This window comes from Misgurnus anguillicaudatus, chromosome 3 (genome assembly GCF_027580225.2).
Source record: "Misgurnus anguillicaudatus chromosome 3, ASM2758022v2, whole genome shotgun sequence".
NCBI lineage: Eukaryota > Metazoa > Chordata > Actinopteri > Cypriniformes > Cobitidae > Misgurnus > Misgurnus anguillicaudatus.
This window is the reverse complement of record NC_073339.2, coordinates 44,338,617-44,359,154: the sequence shown is the minus strand read 5'-3', so window position 1 is coordinate 44,359,154 and position 20,538 is coordinate 44,338,617. Positions and strand designations below refer to the sequence as shown.

At 40.2% G+C, this 20,538-nt stretch overlaps 2 protein-coding genes across 2 annotated transcripts; both read right to left on the bottom strand.

The window, feature by feature from the left end:
• Positions 1 to 4,770: 4,770 nt before the first annotated feature.
• LOC129428128 (uncharacterized) lies at positions 4,771 to 8,766 on the bottom strand. The gene is made up of 2 exons (XM_073866242.1): positions 5,473 to 8,766; positions 4,771 to 4,968 (listed from the first exon to the last, which is right to left on the bottom strand). The coding sequence occupies exon 1, from the start codon at positions 8,657 to 8,659 to the stop codon at positions 5,843 to 5,845; it is 2,817 nt and encodes a 938-aa protein (XP_073722343.1). The 5' UTR covers positions 8,660 to 8,766; the 3' UTR covers positions 4,771 to 4,968; positions 5,473 to 5,842.
• A 7-nt stretch (positions 8,767 to 8,773) lies between these two features.
• LOC129445130 (uncharacterized) lies at positions 8,774 to 12,816 on the bottom strand. The gene is made up of 2 exons (XM_073866361.1): positions 12,583 to 12,816; positions 8,774 to 12,078 (listed from the first exon to the last, which is right to left on the bottom strand). The coding sequence occupies exon 2, from the start codon at positions 11,834 to 11,836 to the stop codon at positions 8,774 to 8,776; it is 3,063 nt and encodes a 1,020-aa protein (XP_073722462.1). The 5' UTR covers positions 11,837 to 12,078; positions 12,583 to 12,816.
• Between the last annotated feature and the right edge of the window lie 7,722 nt (positions 12,817 to 20,538).

The following is a 20,538-nucleotide window of genomic DNA, read 5'->3' as shown; positions in this document are numbered from 1 at the left end:
TGCCACCATCTTCTGAAAGCTTTATCTCCACATCCTACAAGAGGATTGACCCCGGAGAACAATACACCACCAGCCCGCTCTATTCTTCCATTGTCTCACTCGCACGTTCCCTCTAATGACCCGAGAGAATTGAAGACTTCCCAGACAACAACCGTGACAGCACACACCACCCCCAAATGGCTTGATTAATGATATAGGCATGTTATGTAAAAATGTGAGTGTGTTGGTGAGGGCAACAGATGTCTAATAAATCCGTATTCATCTGTCCTTGGTACAATTTGCAATGATGTGCACAAACAAGAAACCTTAGTTATCCATTAAACAAAGTAGATGTCGGACAGTCTAAAAAAAGGCTTAAAGAAAAAAACATCTGTTGATTCAAAATAAATATTTGGTTATTTATGCACTGTATTTAATGTTCCTGCACTGTAAAAAATTATGTCAAATCAACAAGTAAAGTTAAAGAGCACCAATGGTCCGATTCACGATTTTACATTTCCTTTGGTGTGTAAGTGTGTGTTATGTTTACGATATGCAAAAGGTACAAACCCCAAAGTAAACGATGATGCAAGTTATCATCTCCAACGTCAATCTCTTCTCTTGGACCACAAACACACGGATTGTAGGCAACAGTTAACTTCCTGGGATTGGTGATGTAGACAAGACCGACATTATCATAATTCCTCACGCTTCTGACTCACAGCCTGTATATTAACTCCTGTTAGCATTGCATTGTGATCGAATCTTTCAAACATGGTAAGGAGCGTCACATTTCCTGCAGATGTCAGAGGTATTGGCCAATCACAACGTACAGATTAGCTGGCCAATCAGGAACAGAGCGCTTTTTCAAATCAATGAGTTTTGTACAAAATCAGTGCATTTCAGGAAGAGGGGGAAATCTGGAGCTACAAAAATGTACAGTATGTGAAAAATAATGTGTTTTTGGACCATAAACCACGCAAACACATTGTATTAGACCAAATACACAAATTTTTTTAGCAAAGAAATAGGTGCACGTTAAACAATTTCAACTTGTTTTTATGAGTTATGTCAACTTATCACAGATCAAAACTTAAAATAGTTGGTTGAATTGCCTTGCAAAACCAAGTTACTTAAAGGATTAGTCCATTTTCTTAAAAGAAAAATCCAGATAATTTACTCACCACCATTTCATCCAAAACGTTGATGTCTTTCTTTGTTCAGTAGAGAAGAAATTATGTTTTTTGAGGAAAACATTGCAGGATTTTTCTCATTTTAATGGACCCCAATAGAGCCCAACATTTAATACTCAACACTTAACAGTTTTTCCAGCGAAGCCTCAAAGGACCACAAACGATCCCAAACGAGGCACAAGGGTCCCATCCAGCGAAACGACTGTCATCCTTGACAAGAAAAACAAAAAATATGCACCTTCAAAGCACAACTTCTCGTCTAGATCCGGTCATGATGCGCCAGCTGACCCCACGCAATACGTCATGACGTCAAGAGGTCACAGAGGACGAACGTGAAACTCCGCCCCAGTGTTTACATGTGTTAAGAAAGAGGACCATTCCGACGTTGTTGTATGTCAACTGATACTAATTAATGTCTTTGTGTCAGTTTATTGTTTAGAATGGTCCGCAAATGTGCGTTTTATATATGTAACACGTGACCTCCCTACGTCACTACGCATTTACGTTAGGTCGCCCTGGACCGGATCTAGACGAGAAGTTGTGGTTTAAAAGTACTTTTTTTTTTCTTGTCAAAAATGACAATCGTTTTGCTAGATAAGACCCTTATGCCTCGTTTGGGATTGTTTAGAGTCCTTTGAAACTCCGTTGAAAAAAAAACTGTTAAGTGTTGAGTTAAGTATTAATTGTTGGTGTCTATTAAAGTCCATTAAAATGAGAAAAATCCTGCAATGTTTTCCTCAAAAAACATAATTTCTTCTCGACTGAACAAAGAAAGACATCAACATTTTGGATGACATGGTGGTGAGTAAATTATCTGGACTTTTCTTTTAAGAAAATGGAATATTCCTTTAATGCTAGATTTCTTACAGTGTGTGTTCCTACATTGCCAGAAAAACAAATAAATGTCTGTCCAATCATCTATTAGTGCAATTATTGACCCATTGCCATACGGGGATGCATAGCTCTGTTGCTTATAAAATAACAAAACCTAAAGAAATTTTCATTATATTTTTAGTTTTTTTTTTCAGTTAGTCTTATAAATACATAACACAGGTTTAATTATTTATCTTTTTTGTAAACCCTTGTTTTTAAACCTTGCCATGAATACCAGAAATAAACTGATAAGGAACAAATCTGAGGGGGCAAACCAACTATAAGGACCTTTTAAAGGGTTCTGCCCCAGTGACAGCTTGGGACCATTTTTTACCATATTTTTGAGTTTGTAGCGCATTGCATTTCCAATGCAAAGGTCATGGTTTTGCATTAATGAAATGCACTGTAAGTCGCTTTGGATAATAGTGTTTGTTAAATGTGTAAATGAGTGAAAAGATAAAAGAAAACATTGTTGTAATTTAGAATCAGATTATTTGAAGACATACACTAACAAAAAAACATGCATTAATTAAAATTTTTGGATGTTTAACTACTCCTATTAAACAACAAATAATGCCACAAAACTGTTCCTTGTGGCTATTTTTAACTTTAACCTTGTCAAGATATCATGCATAAATATACACTTTAAAGCGGGACATAAATTTGTTCTGCGTGCCTCTGTTCTCTGTAAATTTGATTTACTGTGTCTGAGTAGAAGTCTGTCTAAGTAGCTTTATACCCAAATTATTGACCTGATAGATGGAGGTGATTGAGTTAAGTAGTCTAAACGATTTTGCCAATGAAAAACCTGGCTGAAATTATAACGTGTGCCAATTTAGCACTTCGCCGCTGACCGTCAAGATTTGACTACTAAAAGATTGTGAAATAAAAAAAAATCAATTATTCAATCAAGCTGACGAATTTTATTCAATTCCTCGTAAATTATCTGGGGAAAAAAATGGCTTTTGGGGTGGCAGCGTTTCGATTGAGTTTCCGTGTCACCTTATAGGTGACAAAATCTTTCGGGCTCTTATTGGATGACATTTATCCATCAGCATTTGCCAAGTGAACGCTGCAGTCGCAGACTGTGCTGGAAAATAAGAGTATGGAAAAGCAATGAAGTTGATATTGACTTCTGACTAAATCATTATATCATTTATGACCGCAGGTTGCCACGGCTACATTTAGGAGCTAGTTGCTAGTGCACTGCACTTTTTAGTGATGTTTACTAAGGCAAATATTATAACTCATACTGCATTGTTAGGATTTAAATAAAGCACTATTCTTGAGTACTAAACTGGAGGGCAAATGTCACCTCATGCACATAGGCATACAAATTAAATGATACCTCAAATTGTGTGCCTTGTTGAGGAGAGTTATACTTTTATTTTCATAAGAAAGAGTCAAATAATCTTCTTCCCTCTTTCATATATAAAGATTTGGTAGGCTCTTTTAAATTAAACTTGGTTCTGATCGTCTCCAAAAACCTTGAAAGTCCCACGAAAACTCTAGTAAAGATTAAACCCGTCAGTAATGTCAGTGATAGATGCTGGTGTGTTAATTAACCGCCGCTCGATTGGACCTCGGGTTAATCTGTGCACTGAATTGACAAGTCGTTGTTCATCAATCTCATCACTCCGGCCCCCTCTCTTCATCCCATCGGCTTCTTTTGTACACTTGCTTTAAAGAAGACGAGTACTTCATGTCTTTTTACACAGATGGCCCATCGGCCCTGGGGTCCGCAACTAGTGGACTGCAATAAGTAATAAATACAAAAATGTTTTATTAAAGATTAAAAAAAGTATGCCAGACTTAAGAAGACATAAGAAAAGAATGGTTAACAATATAGCTGCAAGCGGTGATCACAGACCATAAACAATAAAAAATATGGACATAGTGTCCGTGACGTCACCCAAAGGTTTGTGAAGAGTTTTTTTTAAGCCAATCGTTTGAAGGGCTTGGCAATGGTGTCTCAACTGGTAGAGCCTTGCATTAACTCCACAGCAAACCCATACGGCATATATATATATATATATATATATATATATATATATATATATATATATAGTTTTGAATATACTACAAAATATACAAAAAATGGCCACAAAATATATGTGCTGAAATAACAATTTATTTTTTCACCGATATATTTTTTGGCCATTTTTTGTATATTTTTTAAAATATATTTTAAAATAAATATATTTTAAAGCATTTACATTAACATCGCATTGGAAGAAAAACTTTGTATGTTATAAACCTGTGAACATAACAGGTTTGAAAAGGTTAAAATTTAATTTAAACTGCTCAACTGTAAAATTATACTTATAATTTGATCTTTTTGCATACATTTTATAAAAATATTTATATTTTGCCAGTATATTTATTTATTTATTTATGTATTCACTGTATATTTAAAAAAAAGACTTTGAAAAAAAAATACATTTCTCTGGCCAAAAATATGTTTTAGATATATACTCAATCCTTTTTTGTAGAAAGTAAAGCTTAGTAAAATATATTTTTGAATTTGAAAATATATTTAGCTTTAGCCTTCACTGTAAAAAAATTCAGTAGAAATTACAATGTTATTGCAGCTGGGTTGCCGGTAATTTACCGTAGATTTAAATTTATGTTATTTACTTGCAAGAGTTTGTTCAAATTTAAATAAATTTTAAATATTAACAAGTCTTTATCTTTACAGAATAAAACTATATAATAACAGCTTTGTAGTGGAGATAATGGGTAAACACTCAGTATAGGTGCTAATTCTGGGTTTATCACCAGGTTCACACAGGTGTGTCGGCCAGAACACTCCTTAAGGCCAAATATTCCAGAGTATGCAATAAAGAGCCGAGATATATTCTTAATGTTCTATTTATTCTCCTTTGAGCGAGTTTAAATGCAATTTTGAATATGGGTGTGGTTTCTATAAAGAGAGAAACAAAATACAAATGAATAAGGGAAACATACATATACTCATTCCCCTCTACATTATAATATAAAATAAACAATAATCAGAAAATATGACTATATATCTCTAAAACTTAAGAAAAGTATGCAAAGAGAAAGGATTTAAACACTTCTAATATTATCTACCATACATTAAGTTACCAATAACGTAACTATAACATACTGTCATTTATAACATACTTTAAAGCCTTAATAGCAGTCCAGATAATAATATTTAACACCACATAAAACTTTACTCAGCCACAATAATGAACATTTATAACAACAAGTGTTAAATAAAGCAAACATGTCTCAACCCGATATGAAATATTCGATCCGACGTATTGAATCAGGTAGATATAATTAACACAACGGTCGTGTAGCGACCCCTAAAAACTCTTAATTAACATATCAAATAACAGAAATAACAGCGCCAAAAATACAATATCACGAGTAATGCAGCAGATATAACTTTACTTACTTTTCACATTCACGCACACTCTGAGGAAAAATGACACCCACCAGTATGTCCGAACCGACAGACAATCTCTGTAGTACTGAATATTAACTGTAATGACGAACGCCTATCTCTATCATACTGCATACTAAGTGCGTGACAACAAACGTCTCTCTCTACCGTACTGCATACTAACTGCGTGACATCAGATAAAATACACAAACCAGTGCGCACTTTCCTACTCTGTTACAAGCACTGAATAAACGGCAGAAAACATGAAACATAAAGCATGATTGAATAAATAATAACAACTCTAGCATAACTTTGGGGCCTTTTCTACAGCCGCCCCCAAATGTATGTGATACATTTGCTCATCACTAAAGGCAACAAAGTTCTATGACTGGGGCGTAGTAGCAGGAGTGGAACCGTCTTCTTCTCCAGAAGGGAGTGCAGGGAGGACAACCAGCCTGGCAACTGGCCGGGTGTAGATTTTCTCCTTCACCTTTACATCAGCGGACCTGATGTGCCCATCAGGGCTGGGATAGGTCTTGACTACTTTCCCAATGGGCCAGAGGGCCCTCGGAAGACGTGGATCAGCAATCATCACTACACAGTCCCCTGCAATATCAGCTGGTGTAGTCTGCCACTTCTGGCGAGCTTGCAAACTCGGCACATAGAGTCGGATAAAACGGGCCCAAAAGTGATCAGCCAAAATTTGGGAGTGTCTCCAACGGCGGCGACAGATGAGCTCACTTTCGGGGTAGACTACCTGAGGTAGTGAACCATCAGGCCGCCCCATAAGAAGAACACTGGGAGTCACTGGATCTGGGTCCCTGGCATCTGAAGACACATAACCCAAGGGCTTACTATTAAGGATCCCTTCAACCTCAGTAAGTACGGTCCGAAGCACTTCTTCTGGAACGGGCTGAGCACCAACTGTGGCATAGAGTGCACTCTTAACTGAGCGGATCTCCCTCTCCCACACCCCTCCGAAGTGTGGAGCTGCTGGGGGGTTAAAGTGGAAGGAGATCTTCTGTGGTGCAAGGAGATGTTGTAGTTCTTCAGACATTCCAAGGAAGGTCTCACGAAGTTCTCGCTCACCTCCCTTGAAATTCGTCCCCTGATCGGAGAACAGTTCTGCGGGCGTTCCTCTACGGGCAATAAACCGACGAAGGGACATCAGAAAAGCATCCGTATCGATAGAGGTTAGGAGATCCAAGTGCACTGCCCTGGTTGTGAGGCACTTGAAAATGATCCCCCATCTCTTCTCACGGCGCCGGCCCACTCTAATCTCAAATGGCCCAAAGCAGTCCATGCCCGTAGAATAGAAGGCAGGCTTGAAAAAACGCAGACGGGCTGATGGCAGGTCTGCCATCTTCGGTACTGCAGGTTTTGCCCTCCATCGCCGACAGTCAGCGCAGTTATACTGGTAACGCCGGATGGCCTCACGCCCTCGCAGGATCCAAAAGGAGCGTCGAAGCTCAGCGAACACCCGTTCTGGGCCTGGGTGACAGAGGCGATTATCAAAGTCTTGAATCAAAAGCGTTGTCACTCGATGACCTGGGTCTAAGATGACTGGATGAAGAGTGGTCAGTTCCAGGCCTTCTGCTCGACGGAGTCGTCCTCCAACACGAATGAGCTCTCCCTTTTCATCCAGCTCAGGAGACAGCGTGCGAAGTCGACTGCTGCTGGGAACAGGTTTACCAGCTTTCAGGAGGCTGTACTCCTGCTGAAAACTATCCCTCTGAGCTCTCTGAAGTATTAACTGTTCAGCCTGTCGGTAGTCTTCAGCTGTAGGCTTATCATTAGAATTGGCCGCCCCATGCAGCTCCTGCACTGTCCCTTCCAAAAGCTCCTTCCACGAGCCATATTGGGCCAGGTCCAAAGTTAACTGGCTGGATACAACAGCAGCGACCCCACAGAAGATAGACTTACGCAGCTCTGAGGTATCTTCTGTTTGGTCAACAGTGGGGTCCTCTGGCCATGAGTCTGGACTGGTCAGGAGGAAGGCAGGTCCCAGGCTCCATCTATTTGGCTGAACAAGCTCTTGCAGCTTCTTTCCCCGTGTTACATCATCAGCAGGGTTTCTGGCGGTATCAACATATCTCCAGACATGCCCGTCTGTCAGCTCCTGTATCTCGGCCACGCGGGTGCCAACAAAGACCTTGAACCGGCAGGATTCAGACTTCAGCCATGTCAACACCGTTGTGGAATCTGACCAAAGGGTTGTCCGATCAATGTGGATGGTAAGTTCTCTCTTCAGCACCTGTGAGAGCTGTGCACCAGTAAGGGCAGCACAGAGTTCCAATCGGGGCATAGAGTGAAACCGCTTAGGTGCAACTCTGGAACGGGCCATCAGGAATGACAGATACACTTCACCGTGTCTGTCAGTGGTTCGCAGATAAGCCACCGAACCATAAGCCTCTTCTGAGGCGTCGCAAAATACATGCACCTCTCTCTGAAGCCCGGAGATGTCCACAGACTTCGACAAGTACGGTCGGGGCAGGGTGACTTGAGGTAAGACTTGTAATTCTTCCTCCCAGTCTTTCCACTTTTGCAGAAGCTCCTGCGGTAGTAGTGGATCATCCCATCCCCTGTGTTTGTCCCAAAGGTGTCGGACGATTATCTTAGCCCTGGTGGTGTAGGGTAGGATGAAGCCCAAGGGGTCGTACTGACTCGCCAGCACCTTGTAGATATTACGCATCGTGAGGACACCGTACTCCACATGACGATGCTTATAACCAAGAACATCAGTGTGAAAGAGCCAGCTTAGCCCTAGAGTAGATTCTGGGGTATCTGTCTTGTTCTGAACCAGCCATAGATCAACACCAGCAGAGCAGCTTTCTTTTGGTAGATGACTTATTACACCTGGTTCATTGCTTGCCCATTGACGTAGATCGAAGCCTGCAGACGCAAGAAGGGCTCGCAGTTTGTCAACCAGATGCCTCGCCTCAGCAATTGTGGGAACACTCTGTAGGCAGTTATCCACATAAAAGCATTTCTGAACTGATGTCCTCACATCTTCATCTGGCTGGCTGTTGTCAGAGACATGGCGTTGTAAGGCGAATGTGGCGCAGCAAGGGCTACATGTTGTACCAAATGGTAGCACCTGCCACTCATACACTGCAGGAGGTCCTTCTTGACTGATGTCACCCCAAAGAAATCTGAGCAGAGCACGATCCTCTGGGAGGAGGCGAATTTGGTGGAACATGCCTCTGATGTCTCCACTAACCGCAACTGCATGCTCTCGGAATCTTAGCAGAACTCCCAGAAGTGATGCTCCTAAGGTTGGCCCAGGCAGTAGATAATCATTGAGGTTCTGCCCTCAACACTGATAGGAGCAGTTAAACACCAGCCTATTCTTGCCATTATGATTCACCATATGGTGAGGGATATGCCATTCCTCACAACCTTCCTTGTCTGAAGCTTTCGGTTCACACTTGATGACAAAACCCGCATTTATAAGCTTCTGCATCTCCACTCTGTAGGCTTCTGCCTTTGCAGGATCTTTGGCAAGTCGCCTCTCTACACTCCGTAAACTGGGCATGACGGCTTCTTTGGTAGCCTGTAAGAGCGGCATGTCTTTCCGGCGGAGCAGCGGGGTGGCGTAACGGAGAATGCCATCAACCTCTACCCTGATGGTTTTGGTCTCCAGGATACTGATAGCCTCTTGGTCCTGCCTTGAACGAGTAACTAGTTTCTCGCTTCTGAACGGAACAGTGTCGACCTGCCATAATCTCTCAACGTGTTTCATCAGCTCGCTCATCTGGGGTGTTACTGTTGTAAATAGACACTGCTGTGGTTGGGCGAGGTGACGGACTAGACTCGCTGGGCCCTGCAGAGTCCAGCCTAGTCTGGTGCGGATGGCAGCAGGTCCACCTGGAGGTCCCAATCTGACAGGTTCAATGGGAGTGACAAGATGGGGGTGGTCACTTCCAATGAGAAGCAGGGGTTTGACATTCATTAAAGTCTGTATGGGAAGGCCAGTGAGATGCTTATAGGTGTTTCGGAGTTGCTCCATGGGGTAAGTATGAGCCGCTAGTCCAATACGACCACTGGTAAATGCACCTATAATCTTGTACCTGGTCTTTGGCTTTGATGGCGAAGAAATAAAGAACGACACTGATGCACCATGGAGGGTTTGCACTTCCTCTCTAATTGTGCGTAGTGGTAGGTCCTCTGGAGTCCCCTGCACCCCTAGCTTCTCTGCAGCATCTGACAACAGCATAGTTCTCTCTGAACCGTCATCAAGTATGGCATAGGTGTTAATTGATTTATCACCATGGTGAATGCGGACTTTGACAACTTTCAGAAGTACCCGACTGCCTTGAGTAGGTCTGTCTAGATACAGGACCTCTGTTGTGCCCCTTATACCTTCACTCTCCGCTGCCGGTGTTGACACTGCCTCCTTGGGTGACCTCTTATTCACCTCATGCAGAACCTGGAGGTGTTTCCCTTGGCAGAGGCTGCATAGTTTCCTTAAGTTGCACTGAGCCGCCTGATGTGGCCGTGCACATCGCCAACACCTCTTGTTACTTTTTATCCATTCGGTCAGCTGATCCTTTGTTAACCTGGATACCTTTGTACACTGGCTAAGGTAGTGTTCCTCATTGCAGAATGGACAATATGGCTTGTTCTTGTTTCCTTTAAAGGAGCTGCTTGGCACTGGAGCCTCAGATCTCTTTGCAGTGTCCTTCACACCATGGAGGACAGTAGTAGGCTGCTTACTCTTCCTACCTTCATGCCTGAACACCGGCTTCTCTCGAGCTCCTCTCACAGCTAACTGTCCTTCAGAGTCCTGGCACCAAGACTCGTATTTCAACCAATCGGAAAGATTAGTTAATGTGTGGGTTTGCGTACCCTGATGGTACATGCAGCGGCGAAACTCTGCTCTCTGTTCAGGCGGCAGCTTGCTCAGCAGACGAGCAACATGTGAGCCACACTGTAGTTCCACTTCACCCTCGTGGCCTATTGTCTTCAGCATCCCAACCAGTGACTGTATCTGGAGTGCAAACTTCTCAAATGCAGCAAAGTCTCCCCGCCTTATGTCAGGTGAGTCCATCACAGCAGCAATACGCCTCAGCGCTATCTGATGTGGCTGGCCGAACTTGTCATTTAGGGCAACCATTGTGTCTGAGAAGGGTGTTGGGGAGTTAAGGTAAGCATCTGCTATTAACCTGGCTTCTTCTAGTTGCAGGTGATCAACCAACACTTGGTATTTGAACAGCTCAGATGCATCATGTGGTAAGAGGTTCTCCAATGAGATCTTGAGCCGCGCGAACTCACTTGGGTCCCGACTTGAGAAGCTGCGGATTGTTGGGCGTGGCCCACGGTAACTTGGCTCTGGGACGCTGTAGTTATGACCTTGAGGTGAGCTAAAGGGCGGGGCCTGTGTCCATGCCATGCCTGGAGGTCGCTGTTGGGGCGTTAGGTTGTAGCCAAGCTCATTTCTTTGACCACCATAAGCCGTAGTATACTTAGGCTCAGCTGGAGGTAATCCATGTGACTGCTGCGGCAACTGAACGGGCTTGAACCAGGGTGATGGATGACATGCAGTGTCTTCCCATGGCCTGGCAGGAGGAAGGGCCCCACGTCCTGAGTGATTAACTTGTGGCTGACCCACAGACAGATCATGAGCTGGGGCTGACAGTGCTTCTTTCTTAATCTTTGGAACCTCATCTATTCTACTGATAAGCGAATGTGCCATAGGCGGATCACAAGGGATAAGCTTGTCCATTTCTGGGTCTGGCCATGGTGGTGGTGCAGGCCAATCATCCTCTTCCTCAGCTTTAGGTTCCTTTTCAACATGTGTCAGTGGCGACATCACCGTTAACTCTGGCTTTCTGGTATGAATAGAGGTTGGACTCTGCAGGTTGCGAACAGCATCTATTAACTGTTTCATGTCTGATCGCAATTCTCTTAGCTCTACTAAATCTGATGCCATGTGCCGCTGTGTCTGCTGCAGAAGGTGTCTTTCATAACGAATGTCATCTAAATCTACTCGGTTCTTCTCCTGTGTATGTATGGGGTGCAGCGATGACGGTAGAGGAGTAGAGTAATCTCGTGGCTGTTCCCTAAACTCTCTATCTGGCAACCGCTGGGGGGCTAGCTGATTCTCCTGGCTGTGCTGTTGGCTCTCTGCCCTATAGCTCAGGTCCATCTCCTGAAGAATAGCATCCCGCCTCTGCGGGCGAAGGGGAGAGTCATAAGGGGAGGTGAGGGTTGTCTTCCTGGCATTTCCCTCCTGGTGAGTACTCTCTAATTGGTGTCTGTACCTCTCACCGCTGTAGCCTCTATAATCGACCTCATAGTCTGCATAGCGGACAGGTGGGCGAATGTGCCGTTTGGGACGTGCACCGCAAGCATCATACTCTGGATGTAATTCCATCTCTGACGTAAACCCAGTGATCCGGCTCGAAGGACCATCAATGTAGTGGAGATAATGGGTAAACACTCAGTATAGGTGCTAATTCTGGGTTTATCATCAGGTTCACACAGGTGTGTCGGCCAGAACACTCCTTAAGGCCAAATATTCCAGAGTATGCAATAAAGAGCCGAGATATATTCTTAATGTTCTATTTATTCTCCTTTGAGCGAGTTTAAATGCAATTTTGAATATGGGTGTGGTTTCTATAAAGAGAGAAACAAAATACAAATGAATAAGGGAAACATACATATACTCATTCCCCTCTACATTATAATATAAAATAAACAATAATCAGAAAATATGACTATATATCTCTAAAACTTAAGAAAAGTATGCAAAGAGAAAGGATTTAAACACTTCTAATATTATCTACCATACATTAAGTTACCAATAACGTAACTATAACATACTGTCATTTATAACATACTTTAAAGCCTTAATAGCAGTCCAGATAATAATATTTAACACCACATAAAACTTTACTCAGCCACAATAATGAACATTTATAACAACAAGTGTTAAATAAAGCAAACATGTCTCAACCCGATATGAAATATTCGATCCGACGTATTGAATCAGGTAGATATAATTAACACAACGGTCGTGTAGCGACCCCTAAAAACTCTTAATTAACATATCAAATAACAGAAATAACAGCGCCAAAAGTACAATATCACGAGTAATGCAGCAGATATAACTTTACTTACTTTTCACATTCACGCACACTCTGAGGAAAAATGACACCCACCATTATGTCCGAACCGACAGACAATCTCTGTAGTACTGAATATTAACTGTAATGACGAACGCCTATCTCTATCATACTGCATACTAAGTGCGTGACAACAAACGTCTCTCTCTACCGTACTGCATACTAACTGCGTGACATCAGATAAAATACACAAACCAGTGCGCACTTTCCTAATCTGTTACAAGCACTGAATAAACGGCAGAAAACATGAAACATAAAGCATGATTGAATAAATAATAACAACTCTAGCATAACTTTGGGGCCTTTTCTACAAGCTTCATGCAAAGCATTCTGGGAACCAGAAATCATCATCAACCTTTTTCTGTTTTTTGCTTCAGATTTTGTTTCCCAGAATGTTTTGCTTGATGCTGTTTTTTTAGTTTTACTCTGTAAAGACAAAGACTTTTAAATGTTAAATGTTCATTTAACTTTGAAATAAATGTTGCCAGTAAATAACATAAATTTAAATCTACAGTAGGCCTATATTACCGGCAACCCAGCTGCAATTTCTACTGATTTTTTTTACAGTGTTCATTAAACAAAAAATACATATTATTTATATGTATGTATTTAAAATATATTTTTGCCGTATGGGATGTACAATATATATTTGTTGCCCCTGAAATACATTTTGAAATAAATATATGAAGGTTAAAGCTAAATGTATTTTCAAATAAAAAATATATATTTAATTAAGCTTTACTTTCTACAAAAAGGATTTAGTATATATTTAAAACATATTTTTGGCCAGAGAATTTTATTTGTTTCAAAGTCTTTGACATGAAATAAATAAAAGTGATTTTATTTTTAATTGCAGCAAAGCTCTTATTCAAATAAAGATGTTATATACCCAATGCATCTCACATTCTCTGAAAGAAAGGTACAAAAGTTGTCACTGGGACAGTGCATATTAATACTTCAAAAGTACATATTGGCAGTTCAAAGATACATATTTGTACCTAAATGGTACATATTAGTACCTTTTTTAAAGGGTACAGCCCCAGTGACAGCTTTGTACCTTTTTTTTTTGACAGTGCACCACATTGTTGAAACATTGTTTCTAGCATATAAGAGATGTATGTACATCCATATGGTTGTATGTGTGTTTTTGGGTGATTGTGTCTGTGCATATGAGAGAGATTACACCCCTTATTTATCAGAGCACTTCACCTTATATGACGAGAAGGTTGTAATCTGTTCAGATCCATCCACTCGGTCTAATTACAGCCATTAATGGTGCTGGCATTCAAGATGTTCACCTCATCTTTATCCTGTGTTTCTCTTTAAGATCTCAAAACAAGCAATAAAGGTTAAACTAGATTTGTAAGTTTTCTAAAGAAATTTAAGTTATGCTATGTGCAAAAGTCATTTCCAAGACTTACAGGTGTTGGCGACGACTCGTAGTGGATTTTAAGTGCTTGCTTGAAGTCAAAAGATCCCACCTAGTCCCAGATGTCCCAGATATGGCTCGATTGTCGATAATTCATGACTTTTTCACATCTGCAATGTACAAATGTAAAAAAGGAAGGAGAGAGACAAAATGCATGATTTGAGATGTCATGATTTGTGTCTGTTCACAAATGCTGTTGCTAGATGCATTTAATGCATGTGGTTAGGAGTTTGTTTGCCTTAATAAATATTACTGATAATTAGATTTTCACTATTTACATGTGATATATTTTAAGGCTATTGTTAGACATTAGCAACCAAACAACCCCAGGCATCATAATCGTCAATGCTTGTAATGCAAACTGACATTTCATGCATACACTTAATAGCAATAAGGACAGATAGAAAACATTATACAATACATCCACAACTCTTTTAAACTCACTTACAGACATCCAAATTAATTTTGACCATTAAAACCCATATCAACCATCCATATCAGAATATAAATATCACTTAATATTCACATCAATTGTGTCAACATCCCAGAAAAGCAGTTAATGCAAACCGTAATGCTTTCTCGCAGTAATCATGATAAGTGATACCATAAAGCAACCGCACCAATGTGCGTGTTTATGTATGCGATGAGAAGATGAACAGCATCTTGGGACGGATAACAACGTGTCAGTCTACGGTTTCATTTGTCTCTGCATACTCCATCAATATGAAGCAGCTGTCAGGTGCCTATTTCAGGAAAATTAAACGGGCTTACGGTAAAAATGTGGGGTGAGGGCGGGGTGCGTACGCATTTATGGGTCTATGTGTGTGTGCGAGTAATCTACGTAAAACAGACACAAAATGGCTACAAATATACAAAGTAAGACTTCATTTGGGTATAGATTTAAATGCATTTGTGTATATACATAGTGATCGTGTCTAGGCCTTGAAATGTGTGCATTTCTAGTATGCATGAGATTGATTGCCTACAAAGCAGTCTCATGCAAATGGCAGCTCTCCTTTTGACACGATAATGGCTGTAAATTGATGAAGACATCTCGCTCATTCTATAGCAACTCGCTGACATGCCTTAGCCAAACACTTCAACCTGCTACATCTAGCCATCAATCACCCTCGGCCCCTCCCACCTTATGTTCAAGCGCTTGTCCATTTTAATCAGCTAATTCTCTCTCCTCCGCCGTAACCCTGTTGACCAATACAACACCGTTCCTCTCGTCCTCCCCTGAGCTTAATCTGCTTTAATGAACTCCTGATCTGCCAATTAGATACAATTACGGTGAATCAGAAGATAAATATAAACATCCCATTGCTCCGGCTAGTGGAAATCAGACTTTTGTCCTAAAAGATTACAGGTATGGATATCAAGGACAAATGCAAGGACTTGTGAGGTTTTGAGGAATGCTGGTTTTTTTATTTGATGTGAAGCATGCATACAACTCCGGGCCGGATCTGCACTGGATCCACATCGGAGCTGCTGACTTTGGTGAGGATACGGTGCAGATCTGGCCCAGAGTCGTGTGCTGAGATGACTTCTGTAGCAGATGACGTTTAAAACAAGACTGCTGATAAGTGTTGCATGAGAAAACGGCACATTTTCATTTAAAAATGTTAAAATTCATTGAAAATATAGATTTGTACTTGGACCTCAATAAGATGTGCAATAAATTTATGAATTAGCCAGCACTGACAAATGCAAGGACTTGTGAGGTTGTGAGGAAAGCTGGTTTTTCCATTTGATGTGAAGCATGCATACGACTCCGGGCCGGATCTGCACCGGATCCACACTGGAGCTGCTGACTTTGGTGAGGATACGGTGCAGATCCGGCCCAAACTCATCTGCTGTGATGACTTCTGTAGGAGATGACGTTTTAAAACAAGACTGGTGATAAGTTTTGCATGAGAAAATGGCACATTTTTATCTAAACATTTTAAAATTCATCGAAAATATAGATTTGTACTTGGACCTCAATAAGATGTGCAATTAATTTATGAATTAGCCAGCACTGACAAATGCAAGGACTTGTGAGGTTGTGAGGAAAGCTGGTTTTTCCATTTGGTGTGAGGCATGCATACGACTCCGGGCCGGATCTGTGCCGGATCCACACTGGAGCTGCTGACTTTGGCGAGGATACGGTGCAGATCTGGCCCAGAGTCGTCTGCTGAGATGACTTCTGTAGCAGATGACGTTTAAAACAAAACTGCTGATAAGTTTTGTATGAGAAAACAACACATTTTCATCTAAAAAATTTTAATTTAATCGAAAATATAGATTTGTACTTGGACCTCAATAAGATGTGCAATTAATTTATGAATTAGCCAGCACTGACAAATGCAAGGACTTGTGAGGAATGCTGGTTTTTCCATTTGATGTGAAGCATGTATACGACTCCGGGCCGGATCTGCACCAGATCCGCACTGGAGCTGCTGACTTTGGCGAGGATATGGTATGGATCCGGCCCAGAGTCGTCTGCTGAGATGACTTCTGTAGAAGATAACTTTTATGAATCTGTGAATCTCCTCGTAAAATGTTGGAAACCATTTGTGCATGGTGAAAATATTAACACTTTCGGTCAGATAATTGCAGGATTTGATTTAAACGTCTGAATCTGTTAAAATATCAATACAGATTAGCAGATAAATATAACCTTCCCACCGCTCTGGCTAGTGGAAATTGGGCCTTTGTGTTAAAAGATTACAGGTATGAGTGTCAAGGACAAATGTAAGGACTTGTGAGGTTTTGAGGAATGGTGGTTTTTCGATTTGATGTGAAGCATGCATACGACTCCGGGCCGGATCTGCGCCGGATCTGCACTGGAGCTGCTGACTTTGGCAAGGATACGGTGCGGATCCGATCCAGAGTTGTCTGCTGAGATGACTTCTGTAGAAGATAACTTTTATGAATCTGTGAATCTCCTCATGAAACGTTGGAAACCATTTGTGCATGGTGAAAATATTAACACTTTTGCTCAGATAATTGCAGGATTTGATTTAAACGTCTGAATCAAATTCAGCAATTATCTGACCGAGTGTGAATATTTTCAACATGCACGAATAGTTTCCAACATTTCACGAGGAGATTCACCAATTAATAAAAGTCATCTACAGAAGTCATCTCAGCAGACGACTCTGCGCCGGATCCGCACCGTATCCTCGCTCTGGTACGGATCTGGTGAATCTCCTCGTGAAATGATGGAAACTATTCGTGCATGTTGAAAATATTCACACTCGGTCAGATAATAGCTGAATTTGATTTGAAGGTCTGAATATGTTAAAATATCAATACAGATTCAAAGATAAATAAAACCATCCCACCGCTCCGGCTAGTGGAAATTGGGCCTTTGCGTTAAAAGATTACAGGTATGAGTGTCAAGGACAAATGTAATGACTTGTGAGGTTTTGAGAAATGCTGGTTTTTCGATTTGATTTGAAGCATGCATATGACTCCGGACCAAATCTGCGTCGGATGTGCGCCGGATCCGCACCGGAGCTGCTGACTTTGGCGAGGATACGGTGCTGATCCGGCCCAAAGTCGTCTGCTGAGATGATATCTGTAGGAGATGACTTTTATTAATTGGTGAATCTCCTCGTGAAATGTTGGAAACTATTTGTGCATGGTGAAAATATTCACACTCGATCAGATAACTGCTGAATTTGATTTGAAGGTCTGAATATGTTAAAATATCAATACAGATTATAGTGACGCATGCTTGGGGAAGCATTGGTACAGCAAATAATGCCCTATTTACAGTTGGGTTTGGAAAAGTATTAGACTTTGGTGTGTAATTTAACCTGTATCCTTTATTGAAATCTCCATGAAATCAAAATGTATGTTTTTATTTATTTTTGTCTTAGTATGAATATTTTAGCCTTAGGGATATTTATAAGTGTGCTCTAAAACATTGACATAATTTTACATTTATAAGTTATAAGCATTTAAAACATACACCCCTGGTTTCACAGACAACGCTTAAGGCTAGTCCTAGACTAAAACACGTTTGAGCTGTTTCAACTAAAAAAAAAAAAAACTTGCGCTGACAGATCTAAAAATATGCAGTGCCATTAATTTGTCTTAAGATACACATCAGTAAAGTCTTTTTCTAAGGCATAATTGATGCTTAAACATCTTACTTTAACTAGTCCTGGCTTTAGCTAATCCTTATTGGGTGGTTTCCCGGACAGGGATTAGTTTAAACCAGGACTAGGCCTTAGTTTAATTAAGAAATATAACTAGTTTGAATAAACATGCCTTACTAAATACATTACTGGTGTGCACTTTAAGGAAAAACAAAGGGCACTGATGTATTTTAAGATATGTCAGTGCAAGTTGTTTTCAGTTTGGGCAGCTCTTATATTTATTTTAGTCTAGGATTAGTCAAATCCATGTCCGGGAAACCACCCCTATATGTCTCTCACTTTTGCCAATGCGGATAAATGATGTTTATTAGGTTTATCTGACCTTCTGCACTTCGTGTTCTTATCAGATTGTATGTAGATTTGTCTCATGTAGGTTTACATTGAAGGAAATATTAAAAAGCTGTTGGGTCCCGAAAGCATTCACTGTCAGATAAAATGATCAAAAAATTGTCAGAAGTACCCTTTCGAAACGTACACCTTTGCACCAAAAAGTTCATATTAATACCTTCAAATATCTGTACCTAAATGGTACATACAGTAGGACTTTTTTAAAGGTCATTGTCCAAGTGACAACTATGGACCTTCGTTTTTAACCAATCACCTAGAAATCACCCCAAAATAGCCTACCTTGATAGCAATAATGCCCCAAAGTCGATTCTTATCGGCAAAACGGCACATTTCCATCTAAAAATGTTAAAATTCATCATAAATATAGTTTTGTACTTGGACCTCAATAAGATGTGCAATAAATTTATGAATTAGCCAGCACTGACTTTTATGCCTAATATGCAAGTAGGTCTGAAAACATACACAGCTTTTCCCAGTAAATGCCGCTTTCTTGTCTAGCTCAGCATTTTTTGCCAGACCTTGACTAAACAGACTTGTGATGCATTTAAGAGCATCAATAACATCCAACCTGTGTTGACCCTCAGGCAAATAAAAAGTTATTGATTCCCCAACCTCACGCCACCTTCTGCAAAAGAGACTTTTTGTTGCCCCTGATGAAACACTTTCATCTAATCACTTGGCAAAATAAAAAGAGGTAGATGGGTAAAGAAATAAATAAGTGGCGTCGCCGGAGACAGAGTGCACACCTTTGGAGATGAAATTAGCCTGAAGCCATTGCAAATCAATGAAATCGATGCAATCAACTTAACTGAGATAGGTGGCGCAAATCGTTAGGCCGGTATCTGCTCACTCACAATTTTGTCTTAATTGCCCCCCGGGGCCACGTTTGCACGTGCTATTTGTTCACTTTAATTAAATTACAAAGACAGGTTTCCAAAACTCATGGGGAAGCTGGTTTGGCACAAGCCAAGTGATTATTACTGCAATGTGCCCTAATGAACTCATTATGTGTTTTAACCTAAACAAACCAACTACAGAGCCTGAAAAAGTCAAAGGGAAATGCTAATATAACTTTTCTGTTGAATGTGTTTTTCACACTTATGGTTTCTTTTATGTCTGCTATATTAAGCCATGATGATGAGTTTGAATCTGGCTTGCAATATTTGCAAAAACACAAACATTATTACCCTAAAAGTGTATCTTAATAGTATTTTATCTTAAGGCTGAAGGTATGGGGTGTAGATGTTGTTGGCGTGGTTAAATACAATTTCTGAAGTTTAAAAACTTCCTTTATTACTTTATTTCTGATCGTCCAGATCTCATGCGGAACAGATGTGAACAAAGCATAGCAACCTTTAAAAAGCAATAAAATTGTTATGATACATTTTGTGTGCTTTAATACTTTAAAAACAAGACTCTCGGCCTGATTTAATGAATACAATTCATGAATAAAACTCAATCACATGTAATAAAAAAATACTGTCCAGTTCTCCTTTAAAGTTTGCGTCATAGAAATTATATTCATACCATATAAACAGTTGAAATCTGTCTGAAAAGTGAACAATAAAATCATAAATTCTTTATAACTTTTCACTGTAAAAAAAACATTTAATTTGAATCAATGGCTGTGTACGTCATTATAACTTACTTGACCCTACGAAAATTAACCATGTTTTTTTTTTGTGGTACACTATGTTTTTTGGTGTATTGATTACTATTAGCAAAACCATGGTTTAACAATGATTTTTGCAAATTATTTTGTGGTACGTAACCATGGTTTTACTACAGTAAAACCATGATTAGCTATTTTAAATTACGACTAGTGGTTAGTTGCTGTAACTGTATAATAAGTTTGATAAGTTAAAGTAATGTAAAATCAGATGTTGATGTGACTTATTGAATTGAAACATAATTTTTTACTGTTTCTGTTTAAGACGGAAAAGTGTTATGATGACTTATTTCAAACTCTACTCTTGGTTTGATAGTTTATGTTGATATTTTATGCAGTGACACTTTCAGTATC